Below are 18,531 nucleotides of genomic sequence, written 5' to 3' on the forward strand. Positions count from 1 at the left end.
AATGATGTCTTTGAAATAGGAGATATTACAATAGATATATTTTGAAGAGGAAAGTTGAATTTTCTTGGTAATAGTTTTGGAAACTATCCTGGAGATATATACTGACCCGCAATGAAAAGCATAACTGATGTTGATGTGGAATAAAGTGACAAAAAACAAAGGTTTAGATGCAAAATCATTTTCAGTTTATGACATGGGTAATAAGCAATGAATATGGTTTTGAAAAAGTTGAATATCAGCAACTGCGAGTGGTACAGATAAGGTCAAACAAGGTCACCCCTTTAAACATGGTCAGTATCTTGTGTGTCCTCCATTCGCCCTGACACAGGCATTGAGACGATGGGGCAATGAGTCACAGAGGCGAGCAATGAAGGCCATGGGAATGTTCCTCCATTCTTGCTGCAAGGCAAGTGTGAGATCTGCGACGTTGGCTGGCGGTGGCTGACGTCGATAAACACGTCTCCGCAGTTCAACCCACAAAGGCTCAATAAGGTTGAGATCTGGTAAATACGCTGGCCAGTCCATCACATTAATTCCAGTTTGTTGAATGAATTCTTGTGTCACCCTGGCGGCATGAGGACTGGCGTTGTCATGTTGGAATGTTAGTGGACGTCGAGGGCGTTGGTGACGGCGCAGCAAAGGAACCGCTCAGGACTTCAGGACTTCATCCACATAACGCTGTGCAGTCAGATTACCTTGGATGACAAGCAGATTATTCCGGAAACGTGCGTTGATGTCCCCCAAACCATTACATCACACCACCAAATCGATTTCTCTGTCTGACACAAGGGCCTGCATAGTCTGTCTCACAGTCCCTGAACCACATTAATTTCCCTACTGCCAAGCCCTCTCTGCAGTGCTAAATCCTTAAATAAAGCAAGTCTAGATTTCCTCAGGTTCAGGGTCTGTTAACATCTGCATGAAAACTAACTCACTTTGGGGGTCGGGTTACAAAGTAAACATATCTAACTACCATGGCTGGCCAGACCAACATCCTCACCAGTGGTCTGGAATCTTGCCTCACATTTTCATCTGTCAACTCTTAATTACCAAGCACATTGGGTGACATGAAGCTATAGTGGAGGCCTTGTGCACAGTTTCTGGTCTTGAAGAGACAAATCAAGCAAAATCTTGGGGAAAGGTTCCTCCTGAATGTAATGTTGTAAAAAAGTATTGTTTCATTGTCTGACTTGGGTCCCCACATAGTAGCCCAATTGTAAATGCGGTTAAGGATTTAATTGTAATTAAAACAAGGCTTATTTTTTTTATTCCTGATATAAGATTATTGTGTGAAAGGAAAGAGTTCCTTCCGTTCCCCCAACTCTAAACCAAACTCTAAACCTAACCCTAAACCTAGCCCTAACTTAAATTTGGGACTTTTAATCGTTTTGTGTGTTCTCTAGTAATTGTTGCGTTAAGTTTCGTTTATAATTCTAGAATATTTATACATATTATTTGGAATGGGGGAACGGGGGGAACTCTTACCGTGTCAAACTTTGGAGTGTTTTGAGTATCTCTTTTTATCTAATTGCTCAACAGTAAAACATATGGCAGGGACCTAGCACTCATGAAGAGTGAGTGAGTGAGTGCATTTGGGTTTACACCCGCATTCAGTAATATTCCATATATGGCGTCGGTCTGTAAATAAGTCGAGTCTGGACCAGACAATCCAGTGGTCAACAGCATGAGCATCTACGCAATTGGGATACGATGACATGTGTCAACCAAGTCAGCAAGCCTGACCACCCGACCCCTTTAGTCGCCTTCTCATGAAGAACCAAATTCAAAAGGCACAGCATCTCAGAATTAAATCTGTTTACCTTCGTGATGTGATTGCGGCATGCAAGGTGAAATCTAGTGAGGATGATCTTGTATCTAGAAATACCTGGCTGGCCAGACCAACATCCTCACCAGTGGTCTGAATCTCTGGTCTCCCTAGGGCTCCTTTTCAATATAAATGGGCTTGTTTGTTACTATCAAAATTATATATATTCAGAGACTAAGCCTTAGTCTAGGGCCTGCATAATGTTCCCCAAGACGCCTGTAAACACGCTGTCATCCATCCACAATTGACACACAATACCGTGACTCGTCTGAAAAGCCTAAGGAAGAAAAGTGGTTGTTGTTGCGCGCATACTGCTGTGCGAATTGACGTCGGGGTTGGCAGTGATGGGGGCTGAAGAACAGGGCCATGGTATGGATGTCGACAGTTCAGTCCAGCCTGTCTCAGGCAATGAATGACTGTCGATGGGTGAATCCTTCTTCCATGGCTACCAGTCGTTGCTGCTGCTGTTGTTGTTGCTGTTCTGAAGCAATCTCGAAGGTGCGCCAGTCACATCTGTAGATCTTGTCTGGCCATCGTAACTGGAAGTTGTCCTGGTTGAGGGCGGTTGGCAACGCTCCCTCTCATCTGGTGACGACTGACAAGACAGCTAATGGTGGACTGGTTGACATTAAGGCGCCTAGCAACAACATTTTGTGAAATACCGGCTTCAAGCGCGCGGCATGTTTAAGACTTGCTACTGATCTCTCTTTACACATGCATTATATGGGAAAGGCCTCACGAAGTGCACATGCATTTTCATTGTCAGGGCTGCCTTGCTGTGTTTCAACAAAGGATACAAAATGCGTTTTCACGAATGTTTCTGTTTCCTGAAGCATGAAGTGGATTTGAACAACTGTTCCTAATCAAGTCTTGAACATTCATTTCAAATATTCAGTGCATCATTAGTACTTCTCACTTATGTTTCAAAAAATGATCTGATAAAAACCCTTACACGTTTTCATTGCGGGTCAGTATATATCGTAGCTTTCCCCAGTAAACATACAAAACTTTATATATTCCTCAGTTCATAATATCAGTGTTGTCATAGACTAAGTTATCCTGCAAAGTATGTCTTTTGAATTTTATCAAGAATTATCAAAGAGAACTTATGACAAATTAAAACAGGTGGAAAGTGCATCTTCTAGGTATTGCCTCTGTTCAAACATTTGTATGTTTAATGGCCATGGAGGGGCAGTGGAGTAACCTAGTGGTTAATGTGTTTGCTCATCACGGCGAAAACCCAGGTTCGATTTCCCACATGGGTACAATGTGTGAAGCCCATTTCTGGTGTCCCCCGCCGTGATATTGCTGGAATATTGCTAAAAGCAGTGTAAAACTAAACTCACTCACTACTGGGGTCTTGGAAATGAATAATGAACAGATAGCTATCCATTCTTCCAAACCGCAATTTGCCACTATACACATAAAGTTAATGAAACGTATGTGTGAACACTACTTAATAATCTATAGAAAATAAAGAAAGTTTCGAGGAAAGGTTGTGTATATATAAACTCTGCATATTGAAATGATTCCAAAAGAAATATTAAGGTCAAATACTTTTAGCTTGGTGACAGGCCGTCATGTTTACTGCTACTCCATGCCACTATCCAAGATCTGTACACTGTTGCCACTGCTACTGCTGCTGCTGCTGGTAGTTAAAGGGGGACTGATCTCTGACAATCTAACCAGACTGGTTGTGGTCTTTGTTATCATGTTTTTCTTGTGGGTAACTGAATGATATCCCAGAAATCTCGACTGGTTTACAATCTTTGCAGTTTTTAGTATCAGGGTCTTTCCTTACACTGATCAATAAGGATGAAATACAGTCTCATCTTGGAATTAATCAGGAAATGTAGTCATCTTTGTGACCCTTAATATTTCAGTTATATCTCAATTTGGCTTCAAAATAAGCCCATCTATTTTAATAGGGTAACAATTCCAAACATTTTGAATATTGGGATTGAAAGACAACGGAAGTCATTTATTATTTTAAATGCACTTGGGAATTTCATACACAGGTTTAGTCAATCTGTAAAATACATTGACAGATGTTTTGGTTTATTTGTAAAGTGACTGTAAGACCAGGGCATTTAATAGATTGCCTCAGTGAATCATACAAAACACAGAAATGGGATCCAGATCTACAAACCATCTATACATCAGAAATCAGAAAATGCTTGCACTGCTGGGATTCTTGATTAAAATGAGACTAGAATCATCTGGGATATTTCCAAATAATGGCATCTGATGGTCATCCACTGTTCTCTTTGTCTGCTTGTTTAGGTTGACGTTATTAATTAACATGTCCTCTTTGGTATGTTCCTATTAACAGTCTATGTCCACTGTCCTTACAGCCTGTAACCAAGTCTGGAGATGGGGACCTCTTTAAATGGACAGTACATTGATGTTTCTGTGTGTTCTTAAATCATGCATAAAACACTTGTTGTTCATGCTCCATTCAATTCTCAAACCAAAACAATGGGGTTCAGCAAAGCCGAAAATCTAAGAACTGTGCAGAGTAAACTGTTTCAGCCTTGTTTTTTTATTAGAGGAAAATTGAAGTAGAAGATTGTTTGTTTTTCTTTTGGATGAGTAACAAAATTCTAATAGCCAGCTTGTTATTTATAAGGTAGGGTTTATCAAAGCCTTAAACCTATATATATATCCTTTGGTTATATAAAACCAAATCACCCAGACATTCAGAGTTCCTTGCAGAAAACATAGTATCTATGTCTCATCTAACATACCATCCATGAGGTTTTCATAGGGTTCATTTTGGAGAAGTGTACTCATTTACGTAGACTTATCTCATGAAACTTTTAACTTTCATTCAGAAATATCTGAAAATGTGAATATTTACCTTTATCCTCCACATGTTATATTGTCACAATTGTAGTAGTCTATCTGTATAATTATTTACAACACCTAGTGCACCATAATCTTTGCACTAGGTCTATGTGTTCTTTTTACAGAATAAGTGTGTTTGTCTAGAAAAAAGAGAATAGTCTGATGACATGATAACCCCCCCCACACAGTATGGTCACTGAAGCAGAAACTTCTTCTCTTTCGGTGCGGTGAGGTGAGGTGAGGTGAGGTGAGGTGAAATGCAGTGAGGTGAGCTGAGGTATGGTGTGGTGTGGTGTGGTGTGGTGAGGTGAGGTGAGGTGAGGTGAGGTGAGGTGAGGTGAGGTGAGGTGAGGTGAGGTGAGGTGAGGTGAGGTGAGGTGCTTGCAGTGAGGTGAGGTGAGGTGAGGTTAAATGCAGTGAGGTGAGGTGAGGTGAGGTGTGGTGTGGTGTGGTGTGGTGAGGGTGAGGTGAGGTGAGGTGTGGTAAGGTGAGGTGAGGTGAGTGAGGTGATGTGCGGTGAGGTGTGTGGTGTGGTGTGGTGTGAGGTGAGGTGAGGTGAGTGTGGTGAGGTGAGGTGAGGTGGTGAGGTGAGGTGAGGTGAGTGAGGTGAGGTGGGGTGAGTGAGGTGCGGTGAGGTGAAGCAGGTGGTGTGAGGTGCAGTGAGGAGGTGCATGTGAGGTGAGGTGAGGGTGAGGTGAGGTGTGCAGTGAGTGAGGTGAGAGGTGCAGTGAGGTGAGAGTGTGGTGCAGGTGAGGTGAGATGGTGAGTGAGTGAGGTGAGGAGGTGAGGGAGGTGTGAGGTGAGGTGAGGTGAGGTGAGTGAGGTGGTGCAGTGCAGTGAGGTGAGGGTGCAGTGAGGTGAGGTGAGGTGAGGTGAGTGGTGAGGTGCAGTGAGGTAAGGTGAGGTGTGGTGTAGTGAGTGTGGGGTGCAGTGAGGTGAGGTGAGGTGCAGTGCAGTGTAGTGAGGTGAGGTGGTGAGGGTGCAGTGAGGGTGAGATGTGGGCAGTGCAGTGAGGTGAGGTGAGGTGAGGTGAGGTGCAGTGAGGTGAAAGTGAGGTGAGGTGAGTGAGGTGCAGGTGTGGTGAGGTGTGAAGTGGTGTAAGGTGAGTAGTGGTGTGGTGGTGTGAAGAGGTGAGGTGAAGTGAGGTGAGTGCGGTGAGGTGAGGTGTGGTGCAGTGCAGTGAGGTTCAGTGAGGTGATGTGCAGTGAGGTGTGGTGTGGTGAGGGTGAGCAGGGTGAGGTGAGTGGGGTGAGGTGTGGTGTGGTGAGGTGAGGTGAGGTGAAGTGATGTGCGAGTGAGAGGTGAGGTGAGGAGGTGAGGTGAGGTGAGGTGTGGTGAGGTGTGGTGTGAGGTGAGGTGAGGTGGTGAGGTGAGGTGGTGTGCAGTGAGGTGCAGTGAAGATGTGGTTGAGGTGAGGTGAGGTGAGGTGAAATGCGGTGGTGGTGGGTGTGGTGTGGTGTGGTTTTGTGTGGTGAGGTGGTGTGAGGTGAGGTACAGTGAGGTGAGATGTGGTGTGAGTGAGGTGAGGTGAGGTGAGGTGAGGTGCAGTGAGGTGTGGTGTGGTGAGGTGCAGTGAGGTGAGGTGGAGTGAGGTGTGAGTGTGAGTGAGGTGCAGGTGAGTGAGAGGTGTGAGGTGTGGGTGTGGTGAAGGTGAGTGGGTGAGGCAGTGAGGTGAGTGAGGGTGCGTTGAGGTGAGTGCGGTGAGGTCGCGGTGAGGTGCAGGTGAGGTGAGGGTGAGGTGCAGTGAGGTGCAGTGAGGGTGAGTGAGGTGCAGTGAGGTGGTGGTGAGGTGTGTGGTGCAGTGAGGTGAGGTGAGGTGGTGGGTGAAATGCAGTGAGGTGAGGTGAGGTGTGGTGTGGTGAGGTGTGTGGTGAGGTGCAGTGATGCGTTGAGGTGGTGAGTGAGGTGAGGTGAGTGTGTGAGGTGGGTGTGGTGTGGTGAGGTGAGGTGAGGTGAGTGAGGTGCAGTGAGGTGAGTGAGGTGAGATGTGGTGTGCAGTGAGGTGTGAGGTGAGTGAGTGAGGTGCAGTGAGGTGAGGTGATCTGCGGTGTGGTGAGGTGTGAGTGCAGTGAGGTGAGATGTGGTGTGGTGAGGTGTGGTGAGAGAGGAGTGAGGTGAGGTGTGGTGCAGTGAGGTGGTGAGGTGAGGTGAAATGGTGAGTGAAATGCAGTGTGAGGTGTGGTGTGGTGAGTGAGGTGTGGTAAGGTGAGGTGCGTTGAGGTGAGGTGATGGTGATGTGCGGTGTGGTGGGTGTGGTGTGGCGAGGTGGGTGAGGTGAGTGAGGTGAGGTGCGGTGAGGTGAGGAGTGCGGTGTGGTGAGGTGCAGTGAGGTGAGTGTGGTGTGGTGTGGTGCAGTGAGGTGAGGGTGCAGTGAAAGGTGAGGTGTGGTGTGGTGAGGTGTGAGGTGAGGTGAGGGTGAGGTGTGAGTGCAGGTGAGGTGAGGTGGTGTGTGCAGTGCGGTGTGGTGGGTGTGGTGTGGTGAGGTGAGGTGAGGTGCAGTGAGGGTGAGGTGAGGTGAGGTGCAGTGAGGTGAGGTGAGGTGAAGGGTGTGGTGAGGGTGAGGTGGTGAGGTGAGGTGAGAGGTGCAGTGAGGTGCAGCGAGTGCGGTGAGGTGAGGTGAGGTGATGTGCGGTGTGGTGAGGTGTGGTGTGGTGAGGTGAGGTGAGGTGCAGTGAGGTGCAGTGAGGTGAGATGTGGTGCAGTGAGGTGAGGTGAGGTGCAGTGAGGTGCGGTGTGGTGAGGTGCAGTGAGGTGAGATGTGGTGTGGTGAGGTGAGGTGAGGAGGTGAGGTGAAATGCAGTGAGGTGAGGTGAGGTGGTGTGTGGTGGTGAGGTGTGAGGTGAGGTGTGGTAAGGTGCAGCGAGGTGCGTTGAGGTGAGGTGAGGTGATGTGCGGTGTGGTGGGTGTGGTGTGGTGAGGTGAGGTGAGGTGCAGTGAGGTGAGATGTGGTGCAGTGAGGTGAGGTGAGGTGAGGTGCAGTGAGGTGCCCTGTGGTGAGGTGAGGTGCAGTGAGGTGAGGTGAGATGTGGTGCGGTGCGGTGAGGTGAGGTGCAGTGAGGTGAGGTGAGGTGCAGTGCAGTGCGGTGAGGTGAGGTGAGGTGAGGTGATGTGCAGTGTGGTGAGGTGAGGTGCAGTGAGGTGCGGTGTAGTGAGGTGAGGTGCAGTGAGGTGAGATGTGGTGCAATGCAGTGAGGTGAGGTGCAGTGAGGTGAGGTGAGGTGCAGTGAGGTGAGGTGAGGTGAGGTGAGGTGAGGTGAGGTGAGGTGAGGTGAGTAAGCTCACTGGTTATCAGCTGATGTTTACGAACAATTCAGAACATTTGACGCACTGTCCCTTAGAGAAAATTAGTAAGGATGTCAAGATGAATGATGCTTACAAATATTGACATATTAGTTGTGTGACATATGGCTCAGCTAAAATCTCTTTACAGAAATGCAGCCCAGGTGTATATAGAAATATAGTTCATCTGAAATCACTATTTAAAATGTAGCCCAAGTGTATACATAAATATAGTTCATCTGAAATCACTATTCAGATATGTAGCCCAGGTGTATACATATATATAACTCAGCTGAAATCACTATTTAGAAATGTAGCCTGGGTGTATAGAGAAATATAGCTCAGCTGAAATCACTATTTAGAAATGTGGCCCAAGTGTATACATAAATATAGTTCATCTGAAATCACTGTTCAGATATGTAGCCCAGGTGTATACATATATATAACTCAGCTGAAATCACTATTTAGAAATGTAGCCCGGGTGTATAGAGAAATATAGCTCAGCTGAAATCACTATTTAGAAATGTGGCCCAAGTGTATACATAAATATAGTTCATCTGAAATCACTGTTCAGATATGTAGCCCAGGTGTATACATATATATAACTCAGCTGAAATCACTATTTAGAAATGTAGCCCGGGTGTATAGAGAAATATAGCTCATCTGAAATCACTATTTAAAATGTAGCCCAGGTGTATATAGAAATGTAGCTCATCTGAAATCACTTTACAGAAATGTATCCCTGTGAATGTAGAAGTTTACACCAGCTGAAATTGACAGAAGAGTAATTTGAGCCACGACATATGCATTTCTTCAGGTATAAAACCAGGTCTCTACAACAAAAAGCTGCTCTGGAGGGCTGATGTTTGTTACAAGGAAACAGGTGCTTGTTTCGTGTACTGCACAATGGTACTGTCTAGACAGTGTCAACCTGATTACAGGTGTTAAGCAAGGACGGGCATGTGGGAGCACTGACATCCAGCTATGCATGATAAATGATGGCCCGTCTCTCCAGAGGAAGCTCGGCCCGTTATTAAAACATCCACAATAGTAGCACCAAAAAACTAGCAAACTTGAAGATTTGATTTCACATATTTACAAAAGGATTACCTCATACAGCAAGCAGGCACTTTGCAGAGGATTATGGTATATGGTTACCATCTATTGAATGAAACTGTGCAGTACTTGGTGTCTTTCATTCCACAGGGATAATGACATGCAAGGAATGCACACAGTATTAAAACATATACACAGTCTGATAGTTTGCACAATGATTTAAATTTGACATATAGAAAAGAAAATGATTCCTTGCATCCTCCTTAAATGTCACATTTGAATAACTGTCTTACATTTAGGTGTTTTAAAAATATGAGTGAGTGAGTGAGTGAGTGGGGTTAAGGATTGGGGTGTGTGTCGTGGGCTGCTGGCAACAGTATTTCATTTTACCCGTTCCCATCTAGCCTTCCGTGTGACAAGCAAATGCTTTAACCAGCATGCCACCCACCCTGGACTGTTGAATGTAATAAAAAAAGACCAAAGAAAAGAAAGACATGACCAGTGTCTTTTTAAAAATATGATGTCTGGGTGAGTGGTTCATGTCACCAAGACCATGATAACTATGTCTGGGAGAGTGGTTCATGTCACCAAGACCATGATAACTATGTCTGGGAGAGTGGTTCATGTCACCAAGACCATGATAACTATGTTTGGGAGAGTGGTTCACATTACCAAGACCATGATAACTATGTCTGGGAGAGTGGTTCATGTCATCAAGACCATGATAACTATGTCTGGGAGAGTGGTACACTTTACCAAGACCAAGATAACTATGTCTGGGAGATTGGTTCATGTCACCAAGACCATGATAACTATGTCTGGGAGAGTGGTTCATGTCACCAAGACCATGATAACTATGTCTGGGAGAGTGGTTCATGTCACCAAGACCATGATAACTATGTCTGGGAGAGTGGTACACTTTACCAAGACCATGATAACTATGTCTGGGAGAGTGGTTCATGTCACCAAGACCTTGATAACTATTTCTGGGAGAGCGGTTCATGTCACCAAGACCATGATAACTATGTCTGGGAGATTGGTTCATGTCACCAAGACCATGATAACTATGTCTGGGAGAGTGGTTCATGTCCCCAAGACCATGATAACTATATCTGGGAGAGTAGTTCATGTCACCAAGACCATGATAACTATGTCTGGGAGAGTGGTTCATGTCACCAAGACCATGATAACTATGTCTGGGAGAGTGGTTCACATTACCAAGACCATGATAACTATGTCTGGGAGAGTGGTTCACATTACCAAGACCATGATAACTATGTCTGGGAAAGTGGTTCATGTCACCAAGACCATGATAACTCTGTCTGGGAGATTGGTACACATTACCAAGACCATGATAACTATATCTGGGAGAGTGGTTCATGTCACCAAGACCATGATATTTATGTCTGGGAGAGTGGTTCATGTCACCAAGACCATGATAACTATGTCTGGGAGAGTGGTTCACATTACCAAGACCATGATAACTATGTCTGGGAGAGTGGTACACTTTACCAAGACCATGATAACTATGTCTGGGAGATTGGTTCATGTCACCAAGACCATGATAACTATGTCTGGGAGAGTGGTTCATGTCACCAAGACCATGATAACTATGTCTGGGAGAGTGGTTCACATTACCAAGACCTTGATAACTATGTCTGGGAGAGTGGTACACTTTACCAAGACCATGATAACTATGTCTGGGAGAGTGGTTCATGTCACCAAGACCATGATAACTATGTCTGGGAGAGTGGTTCACATTACCAAGACCATGATAACTATGTCTGGGAGAGTGGTACACTTTACCAAGACCATGATAACTATGTCTGGGAGATTGGTTCATGTCACCAAGACCATGATAACTATGTCTGGGAGAGTGGTTCATGTCACCAAGACCATGATAACTATGTCTGGGAGAGTGGTTCATGTCACCAAGACCATGATAACTATGTCTGGGAGAGTGGTACACTTTACCAAGACCATGATAACTATGTCTGGGAGAGTGGTTCATGTCACCAAGACCTTGATAACTATTTCTGGGAGAGCGGTTCATGTCACCAAGACCATGATAACTATGTCTGGGAGATTGGTTCATGTCACCAAGACCATGATAACTATGTCTGGGAGAGTGGTTCATGTCACCAAGACCATGATAACTATATCTGGGAGAGTAGTTCATGTCACCAAGACCATGATAACTATGTCTGGGAGAGTGGTTCATGTCACCAAGACCATGATAACTATGTCTGGGAGAGTGGTTCATGTCACCAAGACCATGATAACTATGTCTGGGAGAGTGGTTCATGTCACCAAGACCATGATAACTATGTCTGGGAGAGTGGTTCACATTACCAAGACCTTGATAACTATGTCTGGGAGAGTGGTACACTTTACCAAGACCATGATAACTATGTCTGGGAGAGTGGTTCATGTCACCAAGACCATGATAACTATGTCTGGGAGAGTGGTTCACATTACCAAGACCATGATAACTATGTCTGGGAGAGTGGTACACTTTACCAAGACCATGATAACTATGTCTGGGAGATTGGTTCATGTCACCAAGACCATGATAACTATGTCTGGGAGAGTGGTTCATGTCACCAAGACCATGATAACTATGTCTGGGAGAGTGGTTCATGTCACCAAGACCATGATAACTATGTCTGGGAGAGTGGTACACTTTACCAAGACCATGATAACTATGTCTGGGAGAGTGGTTCATGTCACCAAGACCTTGATAACTATTTCTGGGAGAGTGGTTCATGTCACCAAGACCATGATAACTATGTCTGGGAGATTGGTTCATGTCACCAAGACCATGATAACTATGTCTGGGAGAGTGGTTCATGTCACCAAGACCATGATAACTATATCTGGGAGAGTAGTTCATGTCACCAAGACCATGATAACTATGTCTGGGAGAGTGGTTCATGTCACCAAGACCATGATAACTATGTCTGGGAGAGTGGTTCATGTCACCAAGACCATGATAACTATCTCTGGGAGAGTGGTTCACATTACCAAGACCATGATAACTATGTCTGGGAGAGTGGTTCATGTCACCAAGACCATGATAACTATCTCTGGGAGATTGGTACACTTTACCAAGACCATGATAACTATGTCTGGGTGAGTGGTACACATTACCAAGACCATGACAACTTCCAGTAAGCTAGTATTTTATGCATGCATTGTCCCTGGATCCTAATGTGTCACTTCGTATCTATAAGAAATGATAAAAATTTGTATAAATGTTAAACTATCATAGCAGATTGTATGACAGACTTTAAACATAGCTGACTTTCCTCTTCTGTGACTAACATGTGACAGTCTACAGGAAGTAAAGGTGACATTCCAGTACCGGCTGGTTGAAAACTTAGAAATATTGTAAATACAAATACAACCTTACACTGAAAGTCTGGGCTTAAGTGGTTTCTGAAAAGGTAAATAATTTACATCCTCAACAAGTGTAACTGTTGTATAAACAGTGTTTCCTTTTCAAACTTGTTGCATGAACATCATTTACTGTATACTAGACATCTAGTTTCCATCTCAGCGGAGAACCTATTCAACTGGGTGGAGCAGTTTCCCAGGGAAAGTATATTTGGATTAACATTGGAAAAAATAAATAGTGAAATAAGTTTTACGAAAAGAATGTTCAAACAATTCTGAGAGAGAGGGGAAGTTTTGTGAAACGTGTGATTTCCTACTGAACTATCTAATGGGTTTGATAATGCATTTACATGGGAGACAACGACAGATTTAGACAATAACTAACATGTGACAGAATGACAGATTATCTTTCCAAGGCTCAAGAGTTACATAATAAATATAATAAGGGAAAGATAATTTGTCATTCCCCATCATAAGTTGGTTATTGTTTTTATTACCAGTATCAGTTTTCAATCTAAAAAAAGCTAAAATGAAAACAGCATTCTCTATAAGGAAACCCCTGATGTGGGGAATCCCCATACACCTACACATTGATTGGCTATTGTATTTTCTGAAACAGCCAATCAACGTTCACCAAAAGGTGTTACCTCCCTAGGGACTTACAGGAAAAATACTACCCTGTGTCCTCCTTCCCATATGGGTAATAGCACCAAAAAAAATTTATTACTTGAAATACTTCTAATGTTAGGTCTATTGCATTAACTCACACGACAGTATCTGTGTTAACCTTCACTAAGGTCTTCATATTTGTAGTTCAGGCCAAGAACATTATGGTATAAAGAAATGTTATTGGATTGATTAAGGGTGTCTATGATGCATAATGGCATTTCCAATATAGGTCTAGATTTTGTGACTAGTAAAATTTACAGTTATCCCAATAAGGGTTAGGATTAACTGTTTGACATACATAACAGAATTATAGTAAGCAGACACAGAAGGGGATACAAAAATTGCTTGAATCAAACCTGCCTGGATTTAAAAACTACACCACTGAACGTACCTATGCAGTTGTCATTAGACTCCCTGTATCCTGGGTTGCATTCACATCGGAAGGAGCTTGGGGTATCAATACAGCGGCCATTATTACACAGCATGGTGAACTTGGCACAGAATTGGTCAGTGATCGGGAGACCTCTTCGGCACAGTCGGTCATAGGAATCTGAAGAGGAAGAGTACTAGTTACATATGTAATACCAATATGTCCTAGGATAAAATGTACCTAACAATAGAATCAGTTTGCCACGAAACAGAACCACATGAACAAGGTTCAAGAAATCTGAAAGAAATCATTGAGAGAAATGTTGATAAAGTAAAACAAATGTACATATCTTCAATCAATGATTTTGGGACCTTTTTACTAAACGTATAATTTCACAAAAATAGAGAAGAAAACCTTGATGGAAATTGATTTTGCCACGATGGCTAATATCTGCTCACCAGAAACAACTAGATGGAACTAAGCAGAGTCAATATTTATGCATTATTCTTCTTTATCTGACACTGTTGAGTTTGAAATCATAGCACAAAGTAAGCAAGTCAGCAACTGGCTGACTGATCATCTGTCCCACCGCCAATAATTCTTTCTTTTAGGTCTGATGGCTCAACAATTATAGTTGTTTTTCAACTTGTTCCTTTTCATCCCTTTGTGGTCCGGAAGCTGAATTTCCGGATGAAGAAAGCAGTTGGTTGTGTAAATAACTCCTAATTGTTTTGAAGATGAGAGTTCAATCTAACAAGCTTGGAACTAATAAGCCCCTGTGTTCTACAAAGTCTCTCTTATAGCATGTTTGTTCTGAGAAAAGTGAGTTTGGAACACTACCGTGTGAACAATTAGTGTAATTGCTATCAGATGACATGTGCCTCAGTCGTTATGTACTGGTAAATGAATATTCTGAGAAGTTCTTGTAAAAACATTTAAAAAATCACAAATTTTGTTATCAGAACTACAAAAGGGTCTGCAAATACTTGCAGAAACAGAAGCAGCCCCAGAACTTATACCATGGTACCACACATATTCTGTGTGATAGGATAACCTTTGGTGTGCTGAAATGCATGCCTAGATCAAAGTAGAATGAAGACAATTTTTATGGCTATACAACTTCTTTATTCTGTACTGGCAAAGTTTCGACATAGCTTCTAATGTCGTTGTCAAGCAAGCTGTGAAAAGAATAAAAAGATGATGAAATCCTGAAAATTCTTTATGTTCATCAAGTAGCATCTTCTAAAATGCCAATCAAGCATGGGACATTAGAATCTATGTTGAAACATAGCCTATACAGAATAAAGAAGTTGTACATCCATAAAAATTGTCCACATTCTTTATCTCCTTAACTTCTAGAATGTCAATCAAAGAAGTAGATTAAAGTACCTTGCCTCTGGCTGACTTAATGAGGAACATTAACTATAAGTCTTATGACATCACTACCAACATAGTACTTGCATGTACTTCAAGTGCATTTACCTTAATTATATCTAACTGACAACATGTGTATGAAAGTCTAACAAACATGTCAAAAAAAACATGGGTGCAGAACTACATTTAAAATAACTTCAGTCACTGTGACCTCTACGAAAGTTATGAATCTTAAAGCTCAAAGCATATGAATTCTTATGAACTTTGATTACTACTAGTTGGGAGTTATCGCAATATGTGAAGAATAAACGTTCCTACTCTGAACTTGGTTTCCAAGGTGGCACAGTGCTTTTGTCATGTGGCAGACATGAAGCAGCTCCACATTTAAACTCACACTTGTACAAATTATAGAATCATATCCGCCATAACACTCATGCACATGTTGAGGCTGGTGATACAGACGACCTTGTTCCTAGCCATAAGATTAACAGCAGTCCGCGGTCTCGGACCTCAGGTGTAATGGTTTTAAGTACAGTATCTTTCAGTGATGTGTCTGTAAATGTTTTGCATTCACTTAAAACATCAAATGTATATATTAAAAAACATATATACAAACACATATAGTTACTGGACTAAGGAATATTAGTCTTTTTTCTAGATCAGAGACTGCTTAACTATGTGTCATAAAGATTCAAGACACTGACTTGTATACTGTCTGGAGCTGGGCATACACATACAGCACTGACTTTTATACCATCTTGTCTCAGATATTATTGTCTACACTCTTGTTTTAATCACATGGTTTACAAATAAATCTTAAAACCCCATTTTTTTATATGATTGAAATGTTGTGTTTCAGATGAAAGAAGTCAAAATGCTACTTCTTTGTCTACATCACTAATTAAGATCCAGGTTAGAATTAATATTCAGCAGACCAAGTTTTTCATAAGAGGCAACTAACAGGATCGGGTGGTCAGGTTTGCTGACATGGTTGCCACATGTCATCATATCCCAGTTGTATTGATCAATGTTCATAATATGAAGCACTGGATTGCCTGGTCCAGATTTGATTATTTACAGACCACTGTCATACAGCATGATTATTGCTGAGTGCTGTGTTAAACATCAAACAAACAATCTTTTCCTCTACTGACCTACTTTATACCACTTGTGAATACATTGTACACTTACTAAAGAAAGTATTGAAATAAAAGCTGTTTGAAACTGTTAGTAAACAAACTGGTTAAACAGATTTAGTCTTTAATTTGACTTATTTTGTTAAATGTATTTATTGATTTATTGAAGTTAGATTAACAAACTTGAATTTTTAATTATTTGGGGGTGGGTTGGGTTGGGGTTGGGGGCAAAATGAATACCCTAGTGTGGAAATAAGTTGTCAAGTCTTTTTCTGAAGTTCCTTGCCACTAAGTGAGCTCTGAAAGTTGTGAGAGGGATGGAACTTCATTCTGGAATGCTATGACCTCTCTATGGGTGTGTCTTGATATAATGACTGATGGCACATGCTTTCCTCACAGGTGAACTTGTCTGGTTATGAAATATATTTCATGATATGAATGTTTAATTGATAAGCTCTCCATTTCACCAATGCCAATGGCATGTTTCGTTTTAAAAATTTGGGATTGAACAAAAGAAGATACTTATCAAGACAAGTATTCATTTGCAGTGCATGAATAGTCAAGGTGACGTTCAAACATCCATGGACACCTCTCCTATTGCCTGTTCCCATATAATCCTTGATAAAAATGAACCAAACACAAACACTCAAGAGGTAACAATTTAACCTAAACAGATAAGAGAAAACAAAGGGAGATAATTTCATTTCAGTGCCCCCAAGAGTGATCTCCCTTGATCAACTCTTCATAGAGAAGGTCTTTTACTCAGAGGTAGCAGAAGACAAAATGAAAGAAACTTGAAAAGAATGCAACAACAGTGTTTTGGAGAAACAAATTGTCTACATTGTATGGACCTGCTTGAAAAGGTAAGGGATGCTGTTATATCTTGTTAATGTGGGAATATATAGACAGTGCTTAAAACTCAGAAAATACTTGTGTCATACAGATAATCTGTTTCAACCAGCATGGAGCCAATAGTTCATGTTTAGCATTATATTCATGAATTGTAGGTCATTTGTATCTATTCACTTACACAGTGATACATTTCATTATAAGTCAATATACTGACATATGGAACTTTTGATGCATGAATGCAGAAATTTTTCTTGCATTTACATATGATTCATACCTGAAATTCAGTATTCTGCAGGCCTTTCAAAAGGAGTCTTACTTTATAATCTCTCATGAAATTACTGTCATTAAACTACATTGTATTATTGGGACTTGGCAATCAGCCACATCTGAAAAATGGATTCTGAATATTGACACATATTAATGTAATCCTTATTGTACATTGACTACACTCATATCTCCAAGTCCTTCAATGTTTCATGGAAGACTTTGCCCAACTAGGAGTCTCTGTATTACATGTTACATTTGTATAAAGGGAAACAGTAATCATTACATTTTCAGCTTACTCAGTAAAACTGTTGTGAACCTGATTCCAAAATATGATATCATATTTAAGTGAATTCTTTAAGTGAAGCATTGTTTTTTATGAATGTTTATGTTAATCTTTTACACCAAAAATTTGAGTCATCTTATGTTGAAGTACTTTAATATTCATCAGTATCCTTATGTAACTGAATAATCTGTAATAGATAACCATAAAATACAGAACTTATTATGTATTACAGCATGATATTTAATTCCTAATGACTGTGTTCAAACAGAAAAAAGGAACAGAGGAAGTATGCAAAGCCTCACAGACAGTGTCAACAACATACATGACTTTAATGGTGGAGATACCAGTAACCTAATACACATGATTAACCATAAGCTCAGGAAATCCATTTGCCAATCTTTCAAACAAAGCTGGCAAAGTGATTTTAAGAGACAATTTTTTGTGTCTGTGTCAGTAAAGAAACTCAGAATACAGTGTAAATTATATAAAGCTATAGCTGAAAGAGCATAACATATGACACATCAAATTCTACAACAGAGAATAAAGACATATAATAGTACAGACTTGTCAACAGAAACACTGAAGATAGCTGTTAATTTATCAGGCACAATGTATCTGCTTTCCTAAGAAAACACACTTATCAACTTAGGTATAACACAAATCCATTTGCTAATTATAAAAACTTATCATAACATCACAATTATTAATTTGAACACATTGATTTAGAATGAGTGCTTGCATTTGTGCATTTGTTGAACATTGCCTGCCAATGGTTAAATCAAATGTCAGCAACAGGCCATGCCTGTATCTGAATTAGTACAATTTCAATGTGCCAGAGAAGTAGTGATCAATCGCTCACAGTGATTCAAAGTCAATTGTGTCTGTCGAGCATGCCAACTGTACATTTTGTATGGGCTTAGATTTTGTAGAGATTTGTCTGTCTTCATAATCAGATAGCTTTCTTTCATAAGGCAACACCATTCTTATTTCTTGTTTGTTAACATTTATTTTCATATCTGGCCCTCAAATTTGGTTTTAGAATAAATTACAGTGATATATCTTTAGATTACACTATGGTACAAGTACTAATATTTGATTTAATACATGAAAACAAGATATTGGATATGTTTGATTATAGTAAATGCAAGCATGAACAACTGTCACAACCTTAAGGGTT

At 41.5% G+C, this 18,531-nt stretch overlaps 1 protein-coding gene across 1 annotated transcript in view; it reads right to left on the reverse strand.

Annotated features, from left to right (window-relative positions):
* LOC124255850 (fibrillin-2-like) overlaps positions 1-18,531 on the reverse strand; it is a 102,553-nt gene that overhangs the window by 54,501 nt on the left and 29,521 nt on the right. The window contains 1 exon segment of the mRNA XM_046689795.1: positions 13,464-13,622. Coding sequence (XP_046545751.1) covers positions 13,464-13,622 — 159 coding nt within the window.

Source organism: Haliotis rubra, unplaced genomic scaffold (assembly GCF_003918875.1).
Source record: "Haliotis rubra isolate DU_JTF1 unplaced genomic scaffold, ASM391887v1 Scf61, whole genome shotgun sequence".
Taxonomy (NCBI): domain Eukaryota; kingdom Metazoa; phylum Mollusca; class Gastropoda; order Lepetellida; family Haliotidae; genus Haliotis; species Haliotis rubra.